Here is a 25091-nt window from a genome sequence, read left to right as displayed (position 1 = left end):
TTCTCATAACCCATAGAAAACCCCGAAAACCAAATTGTCACCTCCATCCGGGGGGACCTTTTACTCCAACTCCAGAACCGCTGGAGCAACAATGGGCTTGCCCTGGAACTTATCCAGGCCCTCTCCACCCTGTGTATATAAAGTCAGTCAGTATTGGCTACTCTCATCATATCTACACAAGCCGAGGAGGGAGAGAAAAAAAACTCACGTAGCTGATCAGCGGCGACACCTCGATGCCCGCGTCCGGGTCCTCGCTCGTCACCTGCGCGCCCGCGGCCTCGACCCAGCGCTTGCCCTGCGCCATGATGTCGCGCCTGCTCGTGTCCGGGTCGTCCTCGCCCGTGCCCGCCGCGTTCTTGAGCGGCGAGAACTCGTCCTCGCGGCGCACCTCCATGCACGCGAAGCGCTCCGGCTCGAGCATCGGGAACACGTCAAACACAAACTGCTCGAGCTTGATGCCGTTGGGCTTGTCGGGCTTGACCGTCTCGCCCGACGCCGACGACGTGTCGGCGTAGGGGATCTTCTTGCGCGCCACGTGGTGCGGCAGCCTGTGCGCCCACCGCGGGATGCTCTCGAGGAAGCCGAAGCTGTAGTAGTGGTTGACGATGTTGGCCGCGCGGAACTTGAGCACCCCGGCTTGCTTGGGGTCCTGGGCCTCGGCCGTGGCCCTGTCGATCTCCGAGTACTCGACCACGTCCGGGCGGCCGTTCTTCTGCAGGATCAGGCCGACCGACTCGGTGGCGTTGCGCTTGCGCACGACCTTGGTGGCGATGTCGACCTTCTTGGCGGCGGCGAAGCCGATGAAGACCGGGTCGGCGACCTTGACGAGGCAGTTGTCGACGCAGTAGGCGTGGATGTGCTCGACGCCGCGCCTCTTCATGTCGTCGAGGACGCCCGAGACCACGAGCGCCTGGTAGATGCCGCCGTTGCCGTCGGGCGCCACGGCCACCCTGCCCTTGCTCTCGAGCAGGATCTTGCCCTCGTTGGAGACGCAGGGCAGCACGCCCTGCTCGAAGATGACGACGTTGTCCCTGTCCAGGCCAAAGTACTTGTTCTCGGCAAAGTACTGCTCCGTGGGCGCCCGCGTGGGCCCGCTGGTCATGACGTACCAGGGCACGACGACCTTGCGGCCCGACTTGAGCCCCGCGAGCTCCTGGACCTTGCGGATCCGCTCGGCCTGGATCTGGAAGAGCGACTTGCGGCTCGGCAGGCCGATGTCGAAGCAGCCCTTGGGCGCGGAGCTGCCCAGCCGCGTGCCCTGCCCGCCGGCCATGAGGACCACGCCGACCTTGTTCTGACCGATCAGGCCGAGGCCGGCGTCGTACCAGGCGTCGATGTCCGACTTTTGCGAGTCGAGGATGCTGGCGGTGGCCGACTCGGGGAGGGGCTCGAGGACGGTCTCGCCGCCTTCCGCCTTGGGCGGGTTCAGCGCCTTGTCGGTGATCTCGTTGATGCGGGCGGGGTCGAAGCCGGAGAGCTGCTCGAACAGCTGGGCCTTTTGCTCGGTGGGGAGGGCGTCGTAGAAGGTGAAGACCTGCTCCTGCCCGGCCTTGGCGTACTTGTCCTTGAGCTCCTGCAGCCGCTCGGCGGAGGGCTCTGCGGCCGGGGCACCGCTGCCACCGCCGATGTTGAGGGCCTTCTTGATGGCGTCCATCTTTGGTGCTTCTCTCTGTACAAGGCCGATGTGTCTCTCGCAAGGTAGTAGAGGAGGTCTGGAGCTCGAATTGGTCCCTTTGCAAGCAGAAGAACTCTTGGGTATCACAATAGAGGAAAGGAAGAAAAAAGAAGATTTAGCAGTCTGGGGAGAGAAACAAAGAAATCCTGACGACTGCCGAGCATCTTTATGGATACGGGCAGCTTTCCCTGTTTGTCCCCAAATATAGCACCAATTGAAGCCCCTCCCTCTAACACGCGAAGCGGTGTCTCAGCTGCCCCGCCAACTAAGCCACCGCCCGCCGCCAGGGGCTTCGCTGCTCCAGGCCTCCACAGCTAGGGGTTCTGCAGGCTCCAGTGCTGACCTGGTAGGTACCTAGTGTTCAGTGGTCTCTCTCGACTGACGTAAGGCGGGACTAGGTACACCGGCAGTGGCCGGGTGGGAGCTTTGGTTTGCTGGCAGAGTTTATGCAACCGCCACCTCCTATTCGCTCGCTGAGCTCGGGGCTGGCCTTCACCTCGCCTAGCACGCCGTGTGGGAAGGTTGAGTGGCTCGAGAGTGGGTGGAGCTCATTGTCTTTCAACACGAGCTGCAGTGGCGATCTCCGGTTGTGAGACCCCGGACAGCATTGAGTTGGGCGGTATGAACAAACTTGCGAGTTGGCTCGATATATTTCTTTTTCATGATGGATCTGAAATATGCGAAATCATCTTCGAAGAAAACCGGTGCTGAGATCTCTCATTGGATAATGTAGCCTACGTAGTTAGGTAATCGGGCTAGGTGTATCTCACATGTGGCGATGATTGCTTTTTCTGTCGACTCAGCTGGTTGGCAGCCTCGCTTTTGACTCAAAACTCGAACGTTTCCATAAGAAAACGCACGGCCCCTACATGCTTCTCCAAACCACCTTACTATACAGAACCGAACCTCTCATCCCCTGTTGTAAGAAACCATGACCAAATCCGAGTTCTTTGACGAAGACCCCTCTGCGCCAAAGGCGAGTTTCCAAGGGCAACTCTCCATCCAAGACTTCATGTTCAAAGCCTCACAATCAGGCTCATCATCAACACAACCCTCCTCGAGAACAACCAGGACCTCAACAGCAGGGACCATGCTCACCCGCCGCAGCCCCCGTCTCGCGACTCCCGTCAAAGCCCTCTCAACACCAGCCTCCCCCTCCCCGTCCCCGTCCCCTTCCCTCAAGCGCAAGTCCTCCACCTCCACCTCCGCATCCGCATCCCCCTCCAAGACGCCCAACAAGAAGAAGAAAAAGTCCAGGTCGCAAGGCTACGCCCCGCCCTCCACCTACGCCCACCTCCCGCCCCTGGCCGACGTCCTGGCGCCCAACCTCCTCGTCCTCTTCGTCGGGCTGAACCCGGGCGTGCAGACCGCGCGGACGGGCCACGCCTACGCCCACCCGTCCAACCTCTTCTGGAAGCTGCTGCACTCGTCGGGCATCACGCCCACGCCCGCGCCCTGCCGCGCCGACGAGGACCGCACCCTGCCGGCGCGCTTCGCCTGCGGCAGCACCAACATCGTCGCCCGCCCGAGCCGCAGCGGCGCCGAGCTGGCGCGGTCCGAGCTCGACGCCGGGGTCTCGGTCCTCGAGGCCAAGATCCGCCGCTGGCGGCCCGAGGTCGCCTGCATCGTGGGCAAGAGCATCTGGGAGAGCGTGTGGCGCGTGCGCCGCGGCGGCGGGCGGCGGGCGCCCACCAAGGCCGAGTTCCGGTACGGGTGGCAGGACGAGCGGGAGAACATGGGCCGGGTGCAGACCACCCGCGGGGTGCTGGGCGGCGGTGACGGCGGCGACGACGACGACGACGAGGCGGCCGATGTGGCGGAGGGGGTCGTGGTAGACCCGAACTGGAAGGGGGCGCGGGTGTTTGTGGCCAGCAGCACGAGCGGGCTGGCTGCCTCGCTGTCGCCGGCGGAGAAGGAGAGGATATGGCGGGAGCTCGGGGAGTGGGTGGAGAAGAGGAGGGAGGAGAAGGGCATCAAGAAGGAGGATCTGGTCTGAGAGAAGAGCCAAGTCACCATGCCATTATGAATGAACTAGATCTTCGAGATATCTCGGGCACGAACTTTATGAGGAACCAGATCCGGGAAACGGTTGTGTTTCATTCATTCCTCGGGAGAGTAACACACTCATTCTATCTATTCGAAAGTGATATCGTCAAAAAAGGTCATTATTCGGTCTAATCGCCTCGTGGCAATATCAAGCGACGCAGCGGACGTGCACACGTGCACTCGTCGTCAGCGGAATGCCACCCCCGAACGCCTTCCAGAAAAAGGATATTCCCCAAACACCACTCCCCACTACTGCAAAAGCATGTTCAAGAAATGAAGTAGTAAAAGTACAACAAAAGTCAAGGGTATAGCAATCGTGAATGCGGGACAGCAACCCCTTCCTTCCAAGAAAACAGCCTGTTAAGCGAGCTCTGAAGAGCAAACCGACGCATGCTCTCTCCCTTACAACAGGAAGACGGTAGCACAGACGGTAGCTAGGACCGGCCAGTAGCCAGCATGCTGCAACAGGACCTTGAGGCCCTCGGAGCCGTTGGTGCCGCTGCCGTCGTCGTCGTCGTCGTCGCCATCAGGAGACTCTGTACCTCCTGCGGCAGTCGTGCCGTTGGGCAGCGTGCCATTTATCAGGATGGTCTCAGTCCCGTTGACATTGCCAAGCGCAACGACGGATGAGTTCATGGCATTGATCGAGCCGTTGCCAATGAGCTCGTTCACGACAGTAGTCGTGTTGGCGTTCTCCTCGCAGCTGCACTCGACGGTCTCGTCGCACGCGCAGGCCACGGGCTTGGTCTCGTTCTTGCCGCTCGACTGGTTGTGGTACGTGTGCGGGTTGTGGTAGGGATAGTAGTAGACCGGGTGGTACCAGATACCAGGCCAGAAGGCCAGGGCTGCGGCACCACCAAGAGCGGCACCACCGAGTGCAAACGGGACAACTGAGCCCCGGGTCTGACCAGCACGGTAGGGGACAGACGCGCCGCCACTATAGGCGTTGCCACCGCCGTAGGCAGGCCGGGGTCCACTGCCGGTGGTCGTGCGACCGCCGGTGCCAGAGCTCGGTGAGCCAAGGCCGGTCCGACCACTACCAGTTCGTCCGCCGCTGTCAGTCAGGTTAGCGAGATTGCCACAGGTTTATCAGAACAACACGAGATGAAATTGGGGAAAGGGAGGTGCATACGATCCACCGCGAGAGCCTGAACCGGAGCCAGAACTTGAACCGGATGAGCCAGAGGAACCAGTTCTTCCACCGGAAGACGAAGAACCTCCTCTACTATAATGATAGAAGATCATGTTTTAGCCCATCCGTTCCGTATAGTTGTGGACGTCCAGTTCTCGCGACCCCCGTTTGTACGGTTGTGGTATGCGGTCCCTCGGGACAGGTGTAGTGTTGCAAGGGGCATAAATCCAAATCTTACCTTCCACCAGAAGAGCCGCCGCCACGGGAGCCTCCGCCGGATGATCCTCCTCCTCTACCACCGCCGCCGCCGCCACCTTTCCGCTTGACCAAGTCCTCGAACTTGATGTTGTCGCGCTCGACGATGGGTTGGGGTACGGAGATGGAGATGTCTGCTAGCGCGTCGTCGATAGCGGCGCTGTGGATGGGCTGGGCAGCAACTGCCAGACAGGCCAAGAAGGCACTCGGCTTCATCGTGATATCGCTATGCAATAGGCAAGGACAAACAGTAGTCGAGACAAAGTGATGAGTGGCGTTGGTCTTGTGTCACTCTAGAGCTGTGGAGGTGAACAGTTAGCCAAGGTCAAGACCGGTGGGGGGCTGACAGTCAGATATATAAATGCAGACCTTGGGAATCTCTTCGGTGAGAGCTGGGTGACGGTCGGTATTTGATAGGCGCACTTGTGTCTTGCAAGGTTGAAAAGAGAGGCGGGTCTTGGAATGTAGAACTGTATGTGTGGGGATAGCATGGCTTTGTACTTGTAGTAGGTATGAGTCCGGCAGTGGGCTGTGCTGGAGATTAAACCAGTCTTGCCAGTGTTCTGGGGCAAGTGGACGCCAATTGGCAAACCAGAGGGTCAAAGAATCATACATAGTGACAAAGAGGGAGCGCAATGGTGGGAACGGCCGAGTGGTATGAATTGTGCCGGCGTGTTTGCCAAGAGGTTAGGTTTAGGATGTGGCGGCTGGACACAGGACCAAAGCGGACCAGAGTGCGATGACATTATCACCGAGCCGCCCCCCAGGATGTTGGGTCAGCCGGAGGATCAAATGTGTCAGTGACTTCACCACTTCACCACCTGCAGCGCAATGGGTCCACCACCCACACTACCTAGGTAGCCCCTAGGGTCGTCCAATCAAGTACAGTACCACTGTCGCCCTGGGAGCCTGGGTACAAGTACAGAGAAGTGCCAGGCCAGAAAATCGAACTGAGGATGGCGATCATTCAAACGCTCGGCCTGTCGGGAAAAGAAAGATAGAGAATGACATCTTAATGTCTTGGCAATTTGCTTCCTTTCTTGATACACACATATTGACATGCTACCAACAAGTAAAAACTGGTGCTCATCACCCCGTCACCCCGTCACCCCTAGCATCGCATGTGTACAATGACACAACCAACAACACTTCAAGCCAACCAAGGGATTCCAAATGACGTTGTAGTGTACCTAGGTACCTGTCTGGGTACATTTTAGGTTGGTGTGCTGAGCCACCACGAGTGGCCACTAGGCCCAACCCCAGAAAAGGATCTCCATTGAGGTGTGTGTTTGACACTGTTTGTACCTACAGGGTGCCCTTCGCTAATGAAGCCCGCTCCGGGATAATGCAGAGACTATTTGGGCCGTCTTACCCGTGCACAAGTCAACCCACATCGGGATACGCTCTGCGTTGTTGTCGTACTGAGCCGAATTGCTGTTGTTCGTGCTTAGTTACTACTACTTGTACCTACAATAGTTTTGTGCTTGAGCCTGTTCTGTGCCTGGCAACAGCCTGGAGGGAGGACTGATATCTCCCCCGCCACCGCTGACACTTCCCACCTCACTGCAAGGCCGTTTCTGTGTAACCAGGCCTCTCTGAGGCCGGCCATCAGGGAGGAGCAGAAATAGCAACGTCATCATTATTTTTGACAGCAGGAGTGCCATACTCACTCAAGTGGCTATACGTACAACAGTAGAATGTCTGGTGATCTGTTTGCAAAAGCAGTTGCCTGCCCGCGCCCTCTTCACTGTCAATAGTACATCTATGCAAATGCGAGGCGCTGTTCATCTCGGAACCGGGGGAGCCGGCAGTTCTGTGTTGGTGTACATAACATAACGTTACTCCCTACAAAGGAACAGAGTGATGGCAACGCGTGGCCTAAAAGCTTATACGCGCCTCCCGCCGTGGACTAGCCTCAGTGAGAAGTCGGCCGTGGCTCTGGATAGGATCACCAGACCGCAAGTGAGGCAGTGAAGCCTGTCTAGTAGTCTAGTAAGTCTCCGTGGGAAAAAAGCTTTTGGATCTCCTTCTAGAAGAAATCTAGGTTCGAACAAAGTCGAAACATCTCTGGTTGCGTGTGCGCTGGACAAGCGTGCGTATGCAAGCCTACCCCATATTATAAGGCTGTGCAACCACAAACTAACCAAGTAAGGAGTGTTCTGAGTCCCCCACCAAACCACCTCCATCATCACGAATCTCCCTCCAGTCCCCAGCTCTGCTATCGCCCACGTTCGATCTGGTTACCTCATTGTCTGCCTCGCCCTCTGTGCCACTTGCATTCCCGTCTTTCGTCCGGTTTGGGCACCCCTAGATCGTACCACCACCTCTGGGAACCACTCCTTTGAGCTGTTCGAAAGATAGGTATCTCGGGTGGTCGGCTGAGCAGGGGCTCGCAGGATATGGTAGAGCAGCAATAAGCACACGCCACTCTACGGCACAGCTTGCAAGTACTTGCAATCACATCACCATTGCTCGACTTGACCAAGGGCCCTTGCAAACTAGTTGACAACCTCATCTTTGTCTCCGACCGACGCACAGCCCCACCCCGGCCCCCGATACCCGGGCCGTGCCCAACCCTGCCCGCCCGCTGCTCCGTGTTTTGCCTTACAGTCGCTGATCCAGCCTCGGCCCCCGTCTATCGCTGCCCTAAAAGTATGGCCGATCCCTCAGCCTCAGACAGAGATCTGCTCGAGCGGCTGAATGCCCTCAAGCCAACCAGCGTCACGCTGGATGCCTCGCAAAAGTGCGCTTACCCACTCAAATTCCGTCCCGCCAGCATGAGGCACTGACAACCATCCCACAGCTCCCTCGGTATACCCATCCCAGGTAGCGCGGCGGTGCCGTCGTCCCAGCCCGCCTCCAGGGAAGATGCACTCACGGCGAGGCTGCGCAGCCTCCGGCTAGGCAGTAGCTCGCCCTCGCCCAGCCCGTCCAAGGAAGCTGCGTCTGCTGCTAGTCCGAGGGCCAAGACGCAAAGTCCGGATGTAGCCACGACGCCTTGCAAGAATGCTGCTGCTACTGCTGCTGCCCGGCCGCTAACTTCCGTACCCGCCAGTCTTGATCATGATGAAGACAAGGACCCCCTGCACATGGACGACGAGGAGGTCCTCAACGACTTCCTCGAGGGCCTGAGCGGCGACGAGGACTTTGGCCCCGCGAGCGCCGCGGCGGCAGCTGAGCCCGAGGACGAGGCGGACAAGGTGGCCGCCCTGCTCGAAAGCCTCGGCAGAGAAGCAAGCAGGGACCGGGACCCAGCGACGCCGGGCAAGGCGGACAAGCCCAGGGACGACGACGATGACGATTCCGAGGGCGAGGAGATGCAGAGCGAAGTCAGCAGGGTCCTGGCCCGAGCCGCCGATGAGGCCGAGCTAGACCGCATATCCCGCGAGCAAGACGGTGGTGCTCCCGACCGTGATGCAGCAGGTGGAGACGAACAGACCGAGGAACCCGCAGCCTCCCCTCCCCAACCTACGGCTGCCAAACTCAATAGCAATCCCCAGTCACCCCCAGAAGACCCCTTCTCCCTCCCCAGCGTCCCCTCCACCCTGCCCCCTCCTCCTCCCACCGACGCAGACGCAGACCACCAGTCCTTCGAGTCCTCCATCGCCGCCCGCATGGCCGCCCTCCAGGGCGTCGCCCCCGACGACGACGGCGGCACCAACACCCTCGGCCTGCCCTCGGCCCCGACCTTCGCGCCCGACGCCCGCCCGCCCTCGACCGCCTACCGCCGCACGACGCCGGCGGGCCGGCAGGCGTACACGGACGAGGACGAGCGCGCGTGGTGCGTCGTGTGCCTCGAGGACGCGGCGGTGCGGTGCCTCGGCTGCGGCGGCGACGTCTACTGCGCGCGCTGCTTCCGCGACATGCACGTCGGCCCCGCGGCCGGCTACGACGAGCGCGGCCACAGGTCCGTCCGGTTCGAGAGAGGCCCCCGGGGTTCGAGGTAGTACGTCGTTAGTACTTTGTTTATAAGAATACTTTTTTTTTCTAAGTGTGTAGCATAGCGAGAGGCAGGGCAGGCATCAGCGTGGTCATACGCCCTGGCGGGCGTTTGTCTGATGTGTATTCATATATGGATTGGAACTTTGCGTGTATTCATTGTCTTTTCCGAGGTAAAGGAGCGTGATACAACGATGAAAGTAAATAATAAGCGACGTAAAACGGGGAGAAAACGAGGTACACATTTCATGTTCGCGCAAGCAACGCCGCCCTTATCCTCCCGATTCTTGTTACCAGATGCCTCCCGAGCATCGACCGTCCTGTAACATGCCAGCCATCCTGCCCATTCCGTGGAGATATGGAGGGGAAGAAAAAAAGAAAGATACATGAAAGCGCAAGTAGGAAGTTGCAATCTGCCCTCGGGGTATAAATGCTATCCTCCAGTGACAACCACTTTCGTTCGTGGCCCATTCCTCTTATTCCTGTTGGTCGCCTCTCCCCCGAATATCCTGCCACGTCGCTCCGAAGCGCCTGGTCGTCGCCCCGAGCAGGCTCTCCTCCTCGTCCGCCTCGGCCTCCTCATCGATCTGGCTCAGGTCCAGTTTCGGCGTGCGGAAGAGCGCCGTCAGGAAGACGACGAGGAACACGCCGAGGAAGGCGAACTGCGCCCAAAAGTCGACGGCGCCGAAGACGGGCCAGTTGAGCGTGACGCGGTTGAGGAAGGTCGACATGACGGAGGGGGTGCACACGTCCTTGGCAGCCGCCTCCTCGAGCACCTCGGAGCACGGGCGCACGAGGTCTAGGTGGCCCGTGCAGTCAGGCTGCTCGCCGGGGTGCCGCGGGGGGTTCACGCAGAAGGTCTGCGTGCCGTAGATGGCGTACTGCGGGGCCACCAGCATGGTGATGGCGTAGTTGATAGCAAGGATGATCAGGGCCAGCATGACGGTGGCGATCAGAAGCGCCTGGGGTGCGGTACGCCCCTTGCGGATCTGGAAGATGCGCACCCACAGGAAGCGGATGCCGATGGCGGCGATGCCCGAGATGGAGCTGCTGAAGAAGAACAGGATGAGCAGGGCGATGAGGACGTAGTCGACGGGGAACGCCTTGGCGGCCTTGACGAAGATCCAGTTGATGGGCTGGAAGACGTTGATGTGGCCGAGGATGTAGCCGCAGTGCTGCTTGCAAATCGAGTTGGCCGCCTTGTCGATGCCCGTGATGAGCATGGACACCCAAATCAGGACGGCCACCAGCAGGAGCAGAATGCCGCCGAGGAGCTTGATGGGTCTCAGAACGGCACATATCTTGGTCCAGGCCTTGAAGACCCAGCTGTGTCCCTCGCCACGGGCCTCGGCGGCCAGACGCTCCCGCCTGACAAGCGTGCGCTCCTCGCGCCTGAGCTGCTCCAGCTCGCGCCGGTCCTTGGGCGCCATGCCATCGGGTCGGCCGTTGTTCCGTAGCTCGAGTTGGCGCTGCCTTTCGCGGTTCTGCTCCAGCGCCGAAGCCGTCGTCTCTGAGAGTTGCGGTGCTGAGATCGAAGGAGCAGACTTGATAAAAGACACGGGAAGCAGCGCAAGGCCGGCGCCGGTATACAAGACGTAGAGAAGGGTGCCCAGGGTGACGAGGAGCCCCACCGCAAACGTCAGTGCCTTCTCGCCGTTGTTCTCCGAAAGAAGCTTCTTGAAGTAGTCGAGGTCCAGATGTCTGCCTTTATCGCCACTGGCGCGGGGCACAAAGAAGCCGACGAGGAACAGGATGATGACCAGCACCAGGAAGATGATGGTGTATTTGGTTGCGCTCCAGAGTCGGCTGCTGGTGCTCCTAGTGCCCTCCTCCTCCTCGACCTCGTCGTATTCCTCGTACCAGAAGTATGTAAAGGGGATGACAAGGAGGCACAGGATCGCGTCGAAGCTGTAGAGTGAATAGTAGACAATCTTGAGAGTGAGCAGGATGTTGTTGACGCGCTCAGGTGTCGCCCAGTCCTTCTTGGCGCCGAGGGTGGCCGAGGTGGTCGACGAGACAAGGGCTATGTCGACAGGAAGAAGGAAGACTGTGGCCAGGAGCGCAGTCAAGCTGACGATGGACACGATGCTGACGACTGCGGATCGATCCCTGGGGGTCTGGTAGGTAAATGTCGTGATCATTGCGGCCACTACAGCCAGAGCTATAGCGACCGCGTAAGTGATCCAGATCAGATTTGCCTGCACATAGCCCGCCATGTTGAATTTTGGCGCATGTGAAGTTGACTGATCCGGTGGTGGTGATCGCTCCAAAGCGGGCGGTCTCAAGTCGTCGGCGTGCGAAGAAAAGGGTAGTCCGGCAGGCCTTCGGCTCTCACGGCTGCTGTCTTAGTCTGGTCGCAGCCCTTTTGTATGCTGTCGTTCTGGCGGCGTTTGGTCTTTTGACTTTCTAGCTTGGAATGCTGGAGAATGGCATGCCGCTCTCCTCTACAGACCCAAAGATGGTTTGATCTTAGTTTGTTGTGTTTCGCAGGGGGGTGGGATGGTGCACCTATGTCTCGCGGGAGTCGATCCAGCATGCCTTGAATTGAAGCTACCCGGATATGTGACGACATGGTCCTGTAATTACCACCTGAGGGATGGAGCTGCAAGTGTTGCTCCACTGCCACTGTCCCCCCATCTACCCATCAACTGACCACTGACACGCCTGTATTTGGCTGGACATTCTAGCTTGCAGCTCTGGTGGGCCACCTGCAGTGCCCCGCCAATCAGGTCCACGTTCCATCAACAAAGGCACAAAGCCTGGACCCGACATTCTAGCCTCGCGATCCAAAGAACCCTGGCAAGCACTACCTATCCGGAAAGAGTAGCATTGGACTACAATTCAACAACTTTGAAGGATACTTCAATCGCGTCTCTCTTCTCCGGCCCGAGTGCAATGTTCGCGGCTCGAGCATGAGCGCGCCAGCAGGAACACGATGCAGTGTTATACAGAGCTGACGCCGCCCACGGCCGTCACCCATTCCCTGGCGCTGCCTCTGATATCCGCCAAAGCGAACAACCTGGTCGTCGCAAAGTCGAGCCTTCTTCAGATCTTCACGACAAAGACGGTCGCTGCCGAGGTTGACCCTCCCCGGGACCCCAATGTCGCCAACAAGGGCGGCGCCGACCAACCTACGATCCAGTACGACAGTCGGATAAACGACGACGACGGGCTCGAAGCCTCCTTCCTCGGCGGTGATGCTGTTCTGCTCAAGTCAGACCGGGCGAACAATACGAAACTAGTCCTCGTCTCCGAGATCTCTCTATCGGGAACTGTGACGGGCCTGGCGCGCGTCAAGACGTTACGTCCAACCAAATCGGGAGGCGAAGCGCTCCTCATAGCCTTCAAAGACGCCAAGTTGAGTCTCGTCGAGTGGGACCCCGAGCGATACGCACTATCCACAACCTCCATCCACTACTACGAACAAGACGAGCTCCAGGGCAGCCCTTGGGCAGCGCCTCTGAGCGACTATGTCAACTTTCTCGCGGCCGATCCCGGCAGCCGCTGCGCCGCGCTTAGATTCGGCGCCAGAAACCTGGCGATTCTCCCCTTCAGACAGAAAGACGAGGACATTGATATGGATGACTGGGATGAAGAGCTGGATGGGCCGCGGCAGGTCAAGGAGCAGCCATCGGCCGTCGTCAATGGAACTAGCAACATAGAAGAGACACCATATTCACCTTCATTTGTTCTACGGCTGCCCAATCTTGACCCCGCGCTCCTTCATCCCGTGCATCTAGCCTTCCTGCATGAGTATAGAGAGCCCACCTTTGGCGTTCTCTCATCGACCCAGGCACCGTCATCTGTACTTGGCCGGAAGGACCACCTTTCTTACATGGTCTTCACACTAGATCTGTCACAAAAGGCATCGACCACGATTCTCTCCGTCAGCGGGCTCCCCCAGGACTTGTTCCGCATCATTGCCGTCCCTTCCCCTGTCGGAGGCGCGCTTCTGGTCGGCGCCAACGAGCTGATACACATCGACCAATCTGGAAAGGCAAACGGCGCCGCGGTCAACCACTTCACCAGGCAGACTACTTCCTTCAGCTTGGCAGATCAGTCGGATCTCGATCTCCGGCTCGAAGGGTGTGTTATTGAAGTACTCTCCAACGAAGGGGAGCTTCTCATGAGCCTGAGGGACGGTCGGCTGGCACTCATCACGATCCGCGTTGACGGTAGAACCGTCTCTGGTCTCAATGTGCGACTGATCACCCCGGAGTGTGGAGGTGAGATATTACCATCGGGTGCCGCCACAATCTCTCGGCTCGGCCGAAGTGCCATGTTTGTCGGTAGCGAGACGGGCGATTCTCTCGTCGTTGGCTGGACGCGAAAGCAGGGCCAGACATCGAGGCGGAAACCTAGAGTTGATGAGACGATTGACGAGGAGGCCGAGGACGACTTCCTCGACGAAGATGATGAGGATGACCTCTATGGCGATGAGCCAGTCGCAAAAACGCCTAGTGGTGCGGGTACCGGTGGTACTGGTGGCGAGCTTGTCTTCCGCATTCACGATCGGTTGATCAGCGTTGCGCCGATACGAGACATCACCTACGGCAAAGTCTTCACTGGACAGACTGAGGAGGAGCCACAACCTGGAGAGAGCGACAATGTCCATCTACAGCTCGTTGCGGCTGTTGGACGAGGCAAAGCGGGTGCGCTTGCGACCATGAACAGGGACATCCATCCCATTAGTATAGGGAGGTTTGAGTTTCCGGAAGCTCGTGGGCTGTGGACCATGTGCGCTTCTAAACCGATACCAAAGTCGATCCAAGGAGAAAAGAGTGGCACCACTGTCGGCAACGAGTACGAGTCTCCCGCTCAGCATGATAAGTTCATGATAGTGGCGAAGGAGGATGTAGATGGGTTCGAGACATCTGATGTGTATGCTCTGACCGCTGCGGGGTTCGAGACGCTGAGCGGAACCGAGTTCGAGCCTGCCGCCGGCTTCACCATCGAGGCCGGCACTATGGGAAGACACACAAGGATAGTTCAAGTCTTGAAGTCGGAAGTCCGATGCTATGATGGAGGTGAGGAACAAGAATCACAAGCAACTAAGGAAACACGACATACAGACTAACATTGTGCGTGGTAGATTTCGGACTGGCTCAGATTCTACCGATGATTGACGAGGAAACCGGCGCTGAGCCCCGGGTCATCAGTGCGAGCATTGCAGACCCTTATCTCCTGCTCATCAGGGACGATTCCAGTGCCGTTGTTGCAGCGCTTAATAAGGACAACGAGCTGGAAGAACTGGACAGGGGCGACAAGATCTTAGTCTCCACAAAGTGGTTGACTGGATGTCTTTATACTGACTCCCAGGGCGTCTTTTCCAAGGTGGATAGCAACCAGGGGAAAGAATCCGAGAATGTCATGATGTTCCTGCTCAGCGCCACAGGATCTTTCTATGTAGGTCAAACCCTCTAACGATTGCGATGCATCGCTAATCCAAATCCAGGTTTATGCACTTCCCAACCTAGCAGAGCCCGTCTATGTCACCGAAGGTCTCTGCTATGTCCCCCCGACCCTCGCTATAGACTTTGTCGCCAGGAGAGGCATGCCAAAGGAAATCATTACAGAGATACTCGTAGCAGACCTCGGCGACACAATCGCCAAGCATCCTTACCTTGTTGTAAGTCCTTCGAGGAATGTCACTTTCTAAACACAACACGACGCTAACGATCCCAAGCTTCGGCATGCCAATGATGACTTTTCCATCTACCAACCCATCCGCCGGTCGGAGCTGACAGGGGCGCTATCCGCCTCCCTAAGGTTCCAGAAGCTGCAGAACACAACCTTTGCCAAGAGCCCTGAAGTTGCGGCGGAAGATGACGCTTCCAATCAGCGGAGAAATATGCCGCTCCGCGCCTGCGCCAACCTTGCCGGCTACAGCACCGTGTTCCTCCCAGGAGCATCCCCAAGCTTCATCATGAAGAGCGCCAAATCAACGCCCAAGGTTGTCCGTCTAGGCGGCTCTGGGGTTCGAGCTCTGAGCACCTTCCACACCGAGGGCTGCGAGCGTGGTTTCATATACGCCGACTCTGAAGGCATCGCCAGGGTCAGCCAGATCCCAGATGACTGCAGCTTTGCCGAGAGCGGGCTCTGCATCAAGAAGATCCCGCTCGACATTGACGTCGGCGCCGTCGCGTACCACCCGCCCACCGAGGTGTACGCGGCGGCCTGCAGCACTTGGGAACCATTTGAGCTGCCCAAGGACGATAGCCACCATCACGAGTGGGCCAAGGAGTCCATCACGATGAAGCCCCTGGTTGAGCGCGGCGCCCTCAAGCTCGTCAGCCCCGTCAACTGGTCCGTCATAGATACGGTGGAGATGGAGCCCTACGAGATCATCCTGTGCGTCAAGACGCTGAACCTCGAGGTGTCAGAGTCTACCAACGAACGCAAGCAGTTGATCACAGTCGGCACCGGCGTCTCTCGTGGCGAGGACTTGCCCATCCGAGGGCGCATTCTCGTCTACGACGTCGCCAGCGTCATCCCCGAGCCTGGTAGGCCCGAAACCAACAAGAAGCTCAAGCTGGTCGCTAAGGAAGACATCCCGCGTGGCGCCATCACCGCCATCTCGGAGATTGGCACCCAGGGCCTCATGCTCGTTGCACAGGGGCAGAAGTGCATGGTTCGAGGCCTGAAGGAGGACGGGACCCTACTCCCGGTCGCCTTTATGGACATGAACTGCTACGTCACTGCCGCCAAGGAGTTGCCGGGCACGGGCCTGTGTCTTATGGCTGACGCCTTCAAAGGCGTCTGGTTCACGGGCTACACGGAGGAGCCCTACAAGATGATGCTCTTTGGCAAGAGCTCCTCGCGCCTCGAGGTCCTCAACGTCGACTTCTTGCCCGACGGACGCGATCTGTCTATCATTGCCGCCGATGCAGACGGCAACATCCATGTGCTCAAATTCGACCCTGAGCGTAAGTTAAAACTTCTTGTCCCGAACCATGTTTGTGCAGCCAGCTGACAATCGAGGCCATGACAGACCCCAAATCCCTCCAAGGCCACCTCCTTATCCACCGCACGACCTTCTCGACCGGCGCTCACACCCCCTCGCACTCTCTCCTCCTCCCGTCCACGGCCGTTACCACCGTCCTGCAGAGCCAGCAACTCCAGGCCGACGCCATGGACACCTCCGCCGACGGAGGCGGGCCCCTGCCGCCCCCGCAGCACCTCCTCCTCGCCTCGGGGGACACGGGCGCCCTGGCCGCCCTGTACCCGCTCCCCGAGGCCACGTACCGGCGCCTCTCGTCCCTGGCCTCCCAGCTGGCCAACTCGCTCCCGCACGCCGCGGGGCTCAACCCCAAGGCCCACCGCGCGCCGTCCTCGTCGGCCAGCCAGGCCGCGGGCGTCGACGCCGGCGGCGCGGGCCGCACCGTCGTCGACGGGTCCATGCTCGCGCGCTGGGCGGAGCTGGGGTCCGGGAGGAGGGCCGAGGTCGCCGGCCGGGCGGGCTACGGCGACGCGCTCGAGGTCCGGGCCGAGCTCGAGATGGTGCTCGGGTGGGGACGGATGGAGTACTTTTGAGGAGGGAAAGAAAGAAAGAAAAAAAAGGAAAAGGGGTTGAGCTCTTTCTTTGCTTTTTCGTATATCTATAGTCCCGCGTGCTCTGCGGGTTAGAAAGAGGATGGGGTGGGTGGTGAGGGCCCTGGTGCTCTCTTGGTAGAGAGGGATGGCAGTTGTCCAGTCTCTTATACCAATTTATTCATTGAGAGTATAGTCGTCGAGACGGCCAGGAGGACAAGATTGGGGTTTTGGTGACTCACTTGATCTTGTATTGTAGTTGTAGCACTTTGTATCTATCTGTATATGTACAGCAGAAGGCTTGTCCTCGTCCCAAACTCTCCAATACACCTTGACAAAGACACACGATGAAAAGTAAAAAAACATAGTGCTCGCCAAGAGCGGTCCTTACACCCGCTGTGTTATGAGCAGCCTCAGACAGTTCAAATATCAACTATGTTTCATTATTGGGCAGAACGCTTCACATAGTCATGATAATGTATTGAGTTGTCATGTAGGGTATCTCTATCGTCGAGTTCATAATACTGCAAACAGGTGTGCCTCTCTCTAGAAGTGAGTGGGCAAGTCGCCAGTCACCCACCGTACATAACTCTCTCCTCTGTTGCGTCACCTGCAGGGCCGTCATCAGCAGTCCTGCCGCTGCTGCCGCTGCTGTCAATGTTGCTTAGGGTCGTCGGGGAACTCTATTCACCACCTCCGTTGCCCTCAAACCTCGCCCGGGAGCCCAGGGACTGCGGTACTCCGAACTGATGCCAGCAATTTGGCGCTTGAAGGATATATCTGAACGCGTTGGGCCATTAGTAAAGACTCTTGCACACCATGCAGATCTCTTAGAAAGTGCTTACCGAGCCATCGCCTCTCTGAATCGGGACTTGTACTCCTTTGGACTTGTGACTGTTGGTTTGTTGCGGCCACCACCGGCGAATCCTCGGTCCTTGATCCAGCTCTCAAGCTTCTTGTCCCACGTGTACGTTCGAATGCAGTCAATGATGCCCACGACGAGTTCCCTGCGGGTCTCGTCCACCGCGATCATCAACGAGTAGTCCATGACGTTCTGCCGCGCCAGGAAAAGCGTGTCATTCCACACAGAAGCTCGAAGCAACTTCTTGGAGTGCTCGCGTGCGAAGAGCGGAGACTCATAGATGTACTCGACCATGTTCTCGTCCAAAAGAACCTCGTCCTGCACGCCGGTCGACTGGATCTTGCGATTCCGCATGGAGCCCTTGAGGTCGAACTTTCGCGTCTCTGAACGGTCGTAGAACAGGTTCTCCATCACGAGCAGATCAAGCTTAATTTCTGTGCCCGTGACAGGATTCTTGATGATGACCTGGAAGAAGCCTACCATCTTGGCAATCACCGAGGGGAGCTCATGGAAGAGTGCCTCTGCCATGATCTCGAAATACGCTGGTGCGAAGCGGAGGAAGGCTGATGTCTCAATTGGAGATAGTGACTGGAGGGAGACGTCAGCATTGATAGGCAAATGGGAGCAAGGCTTGTACGTACCTTCATTACCAGCCGGTCGTCCAGCGTCTTCAAGAAGACAGACTTTGTCTTGCCGCCCTTTGAGTCCCACTTAAGGCAGCGAGACAAGGATTCGATGATCCTGTCAGCGATGCCACACTTGCGACGAAGTGCATCAAACTGCTCGGCGTAGAATATCTTGCAGAGCATCCTTGCGGAGCCTTCGATGAACTGATACTTGAGGTGTGTTCCGGTGGCCCGCAACAAGCTCTTTTCCAACTCCGTCTCGTCGATCGTAGCATCATCGAGGTCAGAAATGCCAGAGGTATCCTCTCCAATCTCGGGTGTGCGTCTCTTCCATTTCCGGCGAATGTCCGCGAGCTTGGCCTGGTAGTCTTCAGAGCCAAGAGCAAAGGCAATGAGGGAGCTCGGCTCGTCTTCGCGGACAATGACATCAGAGTCAATAAAGATGTGATCAGTGGCATTCAGCGGGTATTCTAGCGGAGGCCATCCGCTGGCCGACCGTTCGGCCCAGAAGTTCGTGAGCATCTTCATCAAGTTAGACTTCTTGTCCTTCTGTAGCTCCTGGGGCACTTCGCCGCTCGGCTCCAAATGTTCTGCAATGGTCTCGACATCAGGCAGTATGTCTTCCAGTGACTGTTCAGTGTCACTCTCGTGCTCATCATCAGAGCTCACACGGCTCTCTGCTTGTTTGACGTTGTCGATGTCTTCCGCCGTCTGAGACGGAGGCTCAGATGTTAGATTTTGATCAGAATCAGGCAACGTAGCGGATGACTCCACGGAGGGAACATTGTCGGCCAAGGAGGCATTGTGCTTGGACTTCTGACCATCGCCGTCGCGTTCGTGCAAATGTTCTTCGTCGGGGCCAGGCTCTTGAACAGCCTGATCAACGTCTTGATAGACTTCAACGATGGCCTTTGTCGTTGTCCGAGGCAGAAAGGCGCGCTGGTGGTTCATTTTTGCAGCCCGTTGTTTCCTGTCTCTCATCCGCTCCTTCTCAAACTCTCTGCTGAGCTGCTCGAAGTGCTTTGCGAGAGTCGAGACCTTGGACTCCTTTTTCTTGTGCACGTATCGGGGTATGGACGACTGGCCAGCCTTTCTCTGGGTCTTCAACGCCCCTAAACCGATGCGCTCGGGAAACCTCTTGTCAATCTTGCTTGTACCATCGGCGGCTACTTTATGTAGATCAGGCCCGATACCTCCCTCAGCAGCCTTGAGATCTCTTCCTAAAGCTGTCTTCCCAATGCTGGACTGCGTTCGAGGGAGCGTGCCAACAGGCTGAGAAATCGCACGCACCATGGGCGGAGACACGGTCGAACCAGCTCTACGGGAGGGACCGCGCTCCGGGACCGGTAGTCTCGTTGGCTCTGGATGCCGCTCTGATGTTGTCTCTGCGCTAACGTTTTCTGTAGCGGGTTGGACTCTGTGCTCCTTCTTCAGCTGCTCGACCTTCTCCGAGAGCGAAGGCTGCGAAGTCATGGGAGACGGCGCTGGAAGCTGCTGGCCCTCGAGCAAAGGGCTTGGGGATGCTCCCAGGGGAGATTGTGGTGCATTAAGAGTTGGGCCGCTTGGTGACAGAATGGTGTCTGCAGCGCCCGGAGGAACAAGAGCATTCTTAGCGAGTGAAGGGGACTGGGGAGTAGCCAAGTCCAGCGGTTCCACACGCCCAAGAATGTTTGCTGCTTCGTTCGATCCATCCCTCGCCACGCCCGGCGTTTTCGGGGCATCGGTAGAAATGGTGATGGGCGTCACACCCGCAGGAGTAGCTTCGTCCATCGGGGTTTGCGGCATTGTCTTCTCGTTCATATCAGACACAGAGGCCTGAGAAGTAGGCACAGTGGACTTTTCTTCAGATTCTGAGCCGAAGGAGACAACAGAAGACCCATCAATCGTAGTGAGGGACTCCTTGGACTCGTTGTCTGTGAACATTTTCTTCAGCTGAATCATAGTGAGCTGCCTGACATCCTTGTCCGAGAGGAAGTCTGCCTCAAATTTGGCGAATGCAGAATCCCAATCAGCCACCCGCTCAAGCATCTCCCGGAGCACTGCGTTGAGTGGGATGATTTCGTAGTACTTGGACGTCATGTAAGCATCCTGGAGGGCGCGAACCATGACCGGCTGCTCGTCCTGAGCTTTCTTGGTCAGCCTGTCGACCTCGGCTTTGCAAGCATCTGTCTTCTCCGGAAGTACGCTGTCGATCCTGATACTCTTCAGCCTGGCCTTGACTGAGTTCATGAAGCGATTCCAGCGATCTTCGGACTTGGTAAAGGTCTCGTTCTTCAAGCGCAGATCGTGGTCAACCTTCCAGGTGATACGCGCTCGCGGTACCACAATCTCCAGGAGGTCGATAGGGTCATAATGTATCCGGACAGACATGCCATGATAGTTGAAGTAACGGATGTGATCTCTCTGGTTGTCATGTGGACAATTAGTAGAGTGGTGCATATGTAGTCCCTTACTCCAGAAGGACAATTCGAGGTATTTGCCAAAGGAATACTTCCACGAGCTCTGAGACATGGCTTGCAGGCCCATCTCTCGCTTGCACTGTTTGCAGTACGTCCACATGAAGATATCGTCACTGTTGGGTTCAATCCCGCCAGGTATGGGAGAGTCCTCGACAAATATCGTTATGCGTGCCTCATCGTGTACATAAGTTCTGTGATGTTGATGCATTGGCCGATCGCAACCATTGGCATGGCATGTCTCGTCCGCGCTTTCGCACAAATCCTCGATGTATTGGCCGAGTGTACAATCAGGATCCATGTTGCCGTTAGGGTCTGGATGTTCGACATAGAAGCTGATGGCAATCAGCCCCGGCTCGGCGCAAGGTATCTTGGTGTCGGTGCAGACCATAGAGTATAGAACCACTATGTTCTGGTGAGAGTAGGGGTCAAACAGATCAAGATTTCCCTGGATGTAGTTCTCCCACTGTCGGGTCTGGGTCTGGTAATTGTGCAAGGCCCTGTCATACTCGGCATCGTGTACTGCGTGAAGGACCTCCATAATCTGCCGAGGCGCTCTCTGCCCGATTTCATGTACCATCTCTGGACGTATTAGTTGGAAGCGTCGCGGTTTGGACTTTTCATTCTCAGCATGTTCCTCAACAATGTCTTGATCTCGGAGACGTTTGAGATACACTAGTCGCCTCTCCTGCTCGCGGGCTTTCATGAGCAGATACGGCTGTGTGAATTTGACAAATGGAGAGGCGGACAGGATCTTTGTTTCGTACTTGGCAACCATGTCGCTGTAGAAAGTTGGTGCAGGCACATCTTCAGGAACCTGGCTCTCCGGAGGGGCTTGTGCCTGCGGCTCGGCTGGAGGACCCGACCCTATAGGTAGCTCTCCCAAGCTCTGCGATGTCGGCTCCTGGCAGACGCCATCGGCTTGATCCGAAGGACTCCCCTCGCTAGACTGAGAAAGCACAGGGCTATCATTCTGTTGAGAGGAAGGATTGGCAGCACTAGACTCATCTTCGGCCGGGGCTTCTGAGTCTGCAGTGCCATTCTCCGTATGTTGTGATCCCGGGATCATTGCATCGTCTTCCCCAGGAATACTCATTACCTCATCGCGCATGAGGCATGATTCGAGCTTGAGGTTATACACCACATACACCATGAATTCGGTGATTCTCTTCATGCGAGACAATAGACGCGTCGGTGCACCCCGCAAGGCGATGGTACACCCCAGGCTCTCGTCACAGCCGGACACGAAGATGTAAGTCTTCTTCCGCCCCGGGAAATCGCTGTTCACGAATGTCTTGACTTCAAACCCACTGCACGTACCCACGTTCGTTGGCAGCGCAAGCATGTCTAGCGACGAGATGATCTCTGCCTTGGTACACCTTGAAACGGCTTCTATCACTGCAGATTTGACATTGTAGGCGACAGCGATGTTGGCTTCAGATAGAAATTGTAACGCCACGCCCGAGATGCTTCTTTCAGCGAGCAGGACTTGCGGCCGGAGCGCGATGATTCTGTTGACCACTAGCCGAAGATACTCTTTCTCCTGTTCGATGACTGGCTGCAGGCTCATGAAGTGTTGCTGTTGATGCCGTTGATATTCGATCGGAAAGGTGACAATGACGATACGGGGATTGATGATGCTTCTGGGCATGCTCTTGAGTGCCAGGTTCTTGGTGAATATGACGCCAGAAACGTAACTAGTGTCTCCAGGTTTGCCGCCCGGTATCTTTTTCAGCTTCACATAATGGCGAATGTCCATGGCATCGCCTTCGCGACTATCCGGGTCAACATCATCGGAACACTTCAGAAGGATGGGAATAAGCGCCTTCTCCCATGCAAGGGGGTTGGGCACGCCTGCATCCTCAAGCAGTTGGATGAAAAGCTTCTTGACATGGTCCAGACTCGCGGATCCAAGTTTCCTATCGGAGGCCTTATCCTCCTTGATAGAGTTGCTTCTGGTCAACTTGGTCGCTTCGACCACGTCGGAAAGGTCGAGATGACCAAGAGCATCGGTCGAGTTGGTCGGGCCTTTGAAAGCAGCAGACTTCGGCCGCGGCGAGCGAAGGTGGTGCTGACTGGCACTGGTGGTGCTCATGTTTCTTCGTCTGTTTGGACGAGCGTGACCCATAGCTCCTGTCAGGCCTCCGCCGTCATCAAGTCCACGAGTCGTGAAGCTGAGACCACTTATACTCTTTTCACCTTGTCGAAGACGATGTTTTCTGCCAGCACTGAGAAACGGACCGAAGTTGGACTTGTCTGGATCAAGGCTCGACGGAGTTAGGTCATTGCTGGCCATCGTAGCGAATATGCTCATCTGTTCGTCTCCACTAGACTCATCAGACATGTAGGGCGCCAACTCGGGGTCGATGATGTTGTCGTCGTGGAAGGCAGGGAGCTTCGACTTTTTGCGCATCTCTTCAGATATCGCGCTGCGAAATGGTGCCCGTTCTTCAGCGGTTGTCTTGAATCTGCCGAGGAAGTTGTGCTTAGAATGATGGCGTTTATGACCTGAGGACATGGGCCTCCCAGAGGTAAGAGATTTCAGAGATCTAGAAGAACCTGGACGACTGAGCTGAGGCGCATCAATCTCCAAGATGGCCGAGTGTCGATTGGAAGGATCGCCAAGCCTGCGGGTCGCCGGGATGGCCATCATCGGCGTCGTTGTAGTGCGATTATTACCTGCATCGTCCGTCCTCTCCGAATCATCGTCGAACCTCAGCCGAGACGTCGCGGTTCCAGGCCGGGCAGTGTTGGAGCGGAAAATTGCAGGAAGATACGTGTCATCTCCAGAATCGTCCGAACCGCTTTCGTATCTACGGTTGATAATGTTCAGGCAGGTCTTGCAGACTCTGAGGTTTCCTGTGACGCCAAACTTCTGCCCCGAGATGGTTGACGTGCATTTGGAATCGAATATGCAGCCGCAGGTGCGGCAGTGGTGTTTTCGACGAAATGCGGAAAACGGATCACCACACAAAAAGCATTCTTTGCAAGTCTCGTCGGCCATCCAAAATTCTTTGCTCAGAACCTGGTTCCGCATAATCTCAAGGCGTGCGTTGACCATTTCGGGTGCGCCCTCATCCGTTGTCGTACCGGGTATCCTGAACTTGCCCGACCTGAGCTGCTCTGGCTTTTCGTCGTGAGCGAAAGAGTCATGGTAGACGGAGTTGTGAGCAGACGTGCTAATCGGACTTGGCTCGGCTGTGCCAGGATCCATCGACGATGATCTGGAGTGAGTCCCAGCAGACGTGCCTGCTTTGCTTATCCGATCTATCACGGTGGGCCTCCGGAGGGCCTCCGCTGACGCAAGGCGCGATGCGGAAGAGGACGCCATGAGCTCCGAAGAGGTACCGGTCAACGCAATTGCAGGGGTAGAGCTTTTGGCAGGGCTCAGAGGTGTGTCAGGACTGCCATCAACACTGATACTATCATCCCTTCTAGCGCGTTTCGGCTGGAGTAATTTGGCGTTATACCCACCACTCGGTACTTCTGCCACGTCATGTAGACTGGAGCTTGCCGAAAGGTTGGCGGACTGTACACCATCGGTCGGCGTACCAAGACTCCTCCGGGCTGCACCTCGTTGGGTGTGCTCGTCAACAACGCGGTCGGTCTTGATGGAGGATACCCGAGAACCCTCTTTGAAAGCACCGACCGAAACAGACGCAACAGCAGGATCGGCCACGGTAGAGGTCGAAAGCTTCGCCATCTTAGGCAGGTTCTGACTACTGGCAGATGTTGTTTTCGAGCCGGTTGCCACTGTTGAGGATGATGCCCTAGAGGACTGAGTAACCTGTTGATGATTTTCAACAGGGAGAAGCCCAGCTGAATGCGCGCCGCTCGGTGTATCTGATGATGGCGCTGAGGCGAATGTAGATGTCGTCAAGGCGGTGTCGCTTCTGGGAAGTGAAGCCATCGAACCTTTAGTAGAATCATTCGTGGTCGTGGCAAGAGGTGTAAGTGGCTTCTTGGACGACGATGCTGGAGTTTCGCCCTCCTGCCCATCTTGAGGAGGCCCCTTGCCAGCCACGCCGACAGCCTCCTTGAACCTGCTGTATAGTCCACTCAAACCTTGCTGCACAATATCTGTGGCGCTACCTTTTGTTTCGGCAACGGCAACTGTGGAAGGAGGAGGCCCGAAGTCGTTGAACGTCGTCAGAACATCAGACTGACTTGCAGAGGTGTGGATCTTGTCGAGAGCCTGTGCTAGCTGCTCCTTGTCGAGCTGTGAGGTTGCTGAGATGCTCCTCATTGAATCTCTCCGGGACCTCAAACCTAATGGGGTAGATAGGCTGGCTGGCGAGAGCGGCTGCTCCCTGGAGGTATTACTTTGAGCCATCTTGTCGGGACCCCAACCCCACGATCAGTGTGGTCGATCGGGAGCTTCGAGGTACTGTTGAGACCAAAGTTTCGCTTGCATGGGACACATGATAGTGTCGCCAGCCGTATTCAGAGTTGCGTCACCATCGGTAAGGCGCATGCAATCATTCTAGTGTGCAGTTGTTTGGCGTTGCAGGTCGGTATCGGAGCAGGGTCTTTCTGAGGAAGACAGCGTCGGAAGCAGTCCTAGAATTAG

The 25091-nt window shown here is 57.1% G+C and overlaps 7 protein-coding genes across 7 annotated transcripts; 3 read left to right on the top strand and 4 right to left on the bottom strand.

The window, feature by feature from the left end:
* Positions 1-60: 60 nt before the first annotated feature.
* E0L32_011232 (uncharacterized protein) lies at positions 61-1654 on the bottom strand (the record flags this gene model as incomplete). Its single annotated transcript, XM_031133938.1, has 2 exons — positions 61-129; positions 209-1654. The coding sequence occupies 2 exons, from the start codon at positions 1652-1654 to the stop codon at positions 61-63; spliced, it is 1515 nt and encodes a 504-aa protein (XP_031000782.1).
* Positions 1655-2606: 952 nt separating this feature from the next.
* Positions 2607-3671, top strand: E0L32_011231 (uncharacterized protein; the record flags this gene model as incomplete). Its single annotated transcript, XM_031133937.1, has 1 exon — positions 2607-3671. One exon carries the CDS (start codon positions 2607-2609, stop codon positions 3669-3671), a length of 1065 nt encoding a protein of 354 aa, XP_031000781.1.
* Positions 3672-4123: 452 nt separating this feature from the next.
* E0L32_011230 (uncharacterized protein) lies at positions 4124-5324 on the bottom strand (the record flags this gene model as incomplete). Its single annotated transcript, XM_031133936.1, has 3 exons — positions 4124-4775; positions 4854-4946; positions 5092-5324. 3 exons carry the CDS (start codon positions 5322-5324, stop codon positions 4124-4126), a joined length of 978 nt encoding a protein of 325 aa, XP_031000780.1.
* Positions 5325-7762: 2438 nt separating this feature from the next.
* E0L32_011229 (uncharacterized protein) lies at positions 7763-9055 on the top strand (the record flags this gene model as incomplete). Its single annotated transcript, XM_031133935.1, has 2 exons — positions 7763-7851; positions 7912-9055. 2 exons carry the CDS (start codon positions 7763-7765, stop codon positions 9053-9055), a joined length of 1233 nt encoding a protein of 410 aa, XP_031000779.1.
* A 468-nt stretch (positions 9056-9523) lies between these two features.
* E0L32_011228 (uncharacterized protein) lies at positions 9524-11263 on the bottom strand (the record flags this gene model as incomplete). Its single annotated transcript, XM_031133934.1, has 1 exon — positions 9524-11263. The coding sequence occupies one exon, from the start codon at positions 11261-11263 to the stop codon at positions 9524-9526; it is 1740 nt and encodes a 579-aa protein (XP_031000778.1).
* A 719-nt stretch (positions 11264-11982) lies between these two features.
* Positions 11983-16580, top strand: E0L32_011227 (uncharacterized protein; the record flags this gene model as incomplete). The annotated part of the gene is made up of 5 exons (XM_031133933.1): positions 11983-14074; positions 14140-14453; positions 14503-14676; positions 14734-15973; positions 16039-16580. 5 exons carry the CDS (start codon positions 11983-11985, stop codon positions 16578-16580), a joined length of 4362 nt encoding a protein of 1453 aa, XP_031000777.1.
* A 569-nt stretch (positions 16581-17149) lies between these two features.
* Positions 17150-24767, bottom strand: E0L32_011226 (uncharacterized protein; the record flags this gene model as incomplete). The annotated part of the gene is made up of 3 exons (XM_031133932.1): positions 17150-17228; positions 17423-18027; positions 18081-24767. 3 exons carry the CDS (start codon positions 24765-24767, stop codon positions 17150-17152), a joined length of 7371 nt encoding a protein of 2456 aa, XP_031000776.1.
* Between the last annotated feature and the right edge of the window lie 324 nt (positions 24768-25091).

The sequence above is a fragment of the Thyridium curvatum genome (genome assembly GCF_004353045.1).
Source record: "Thyridium curvatum strain D216 chromosome Unknown NODE_101_length_133319_cov_86.129610, whole genome shotgun sequence".
NCBI lineage: Eukaryota > Fungi > Ascomycota > Sordariomycetes > Thyridiales > Thyridiaceae > Thyridium > Thyridium curvatum.
Note: the sequence above shows the minus strand (reverse complement) of the source record. Positions and strands in the feature narration are given on the sequence as shown.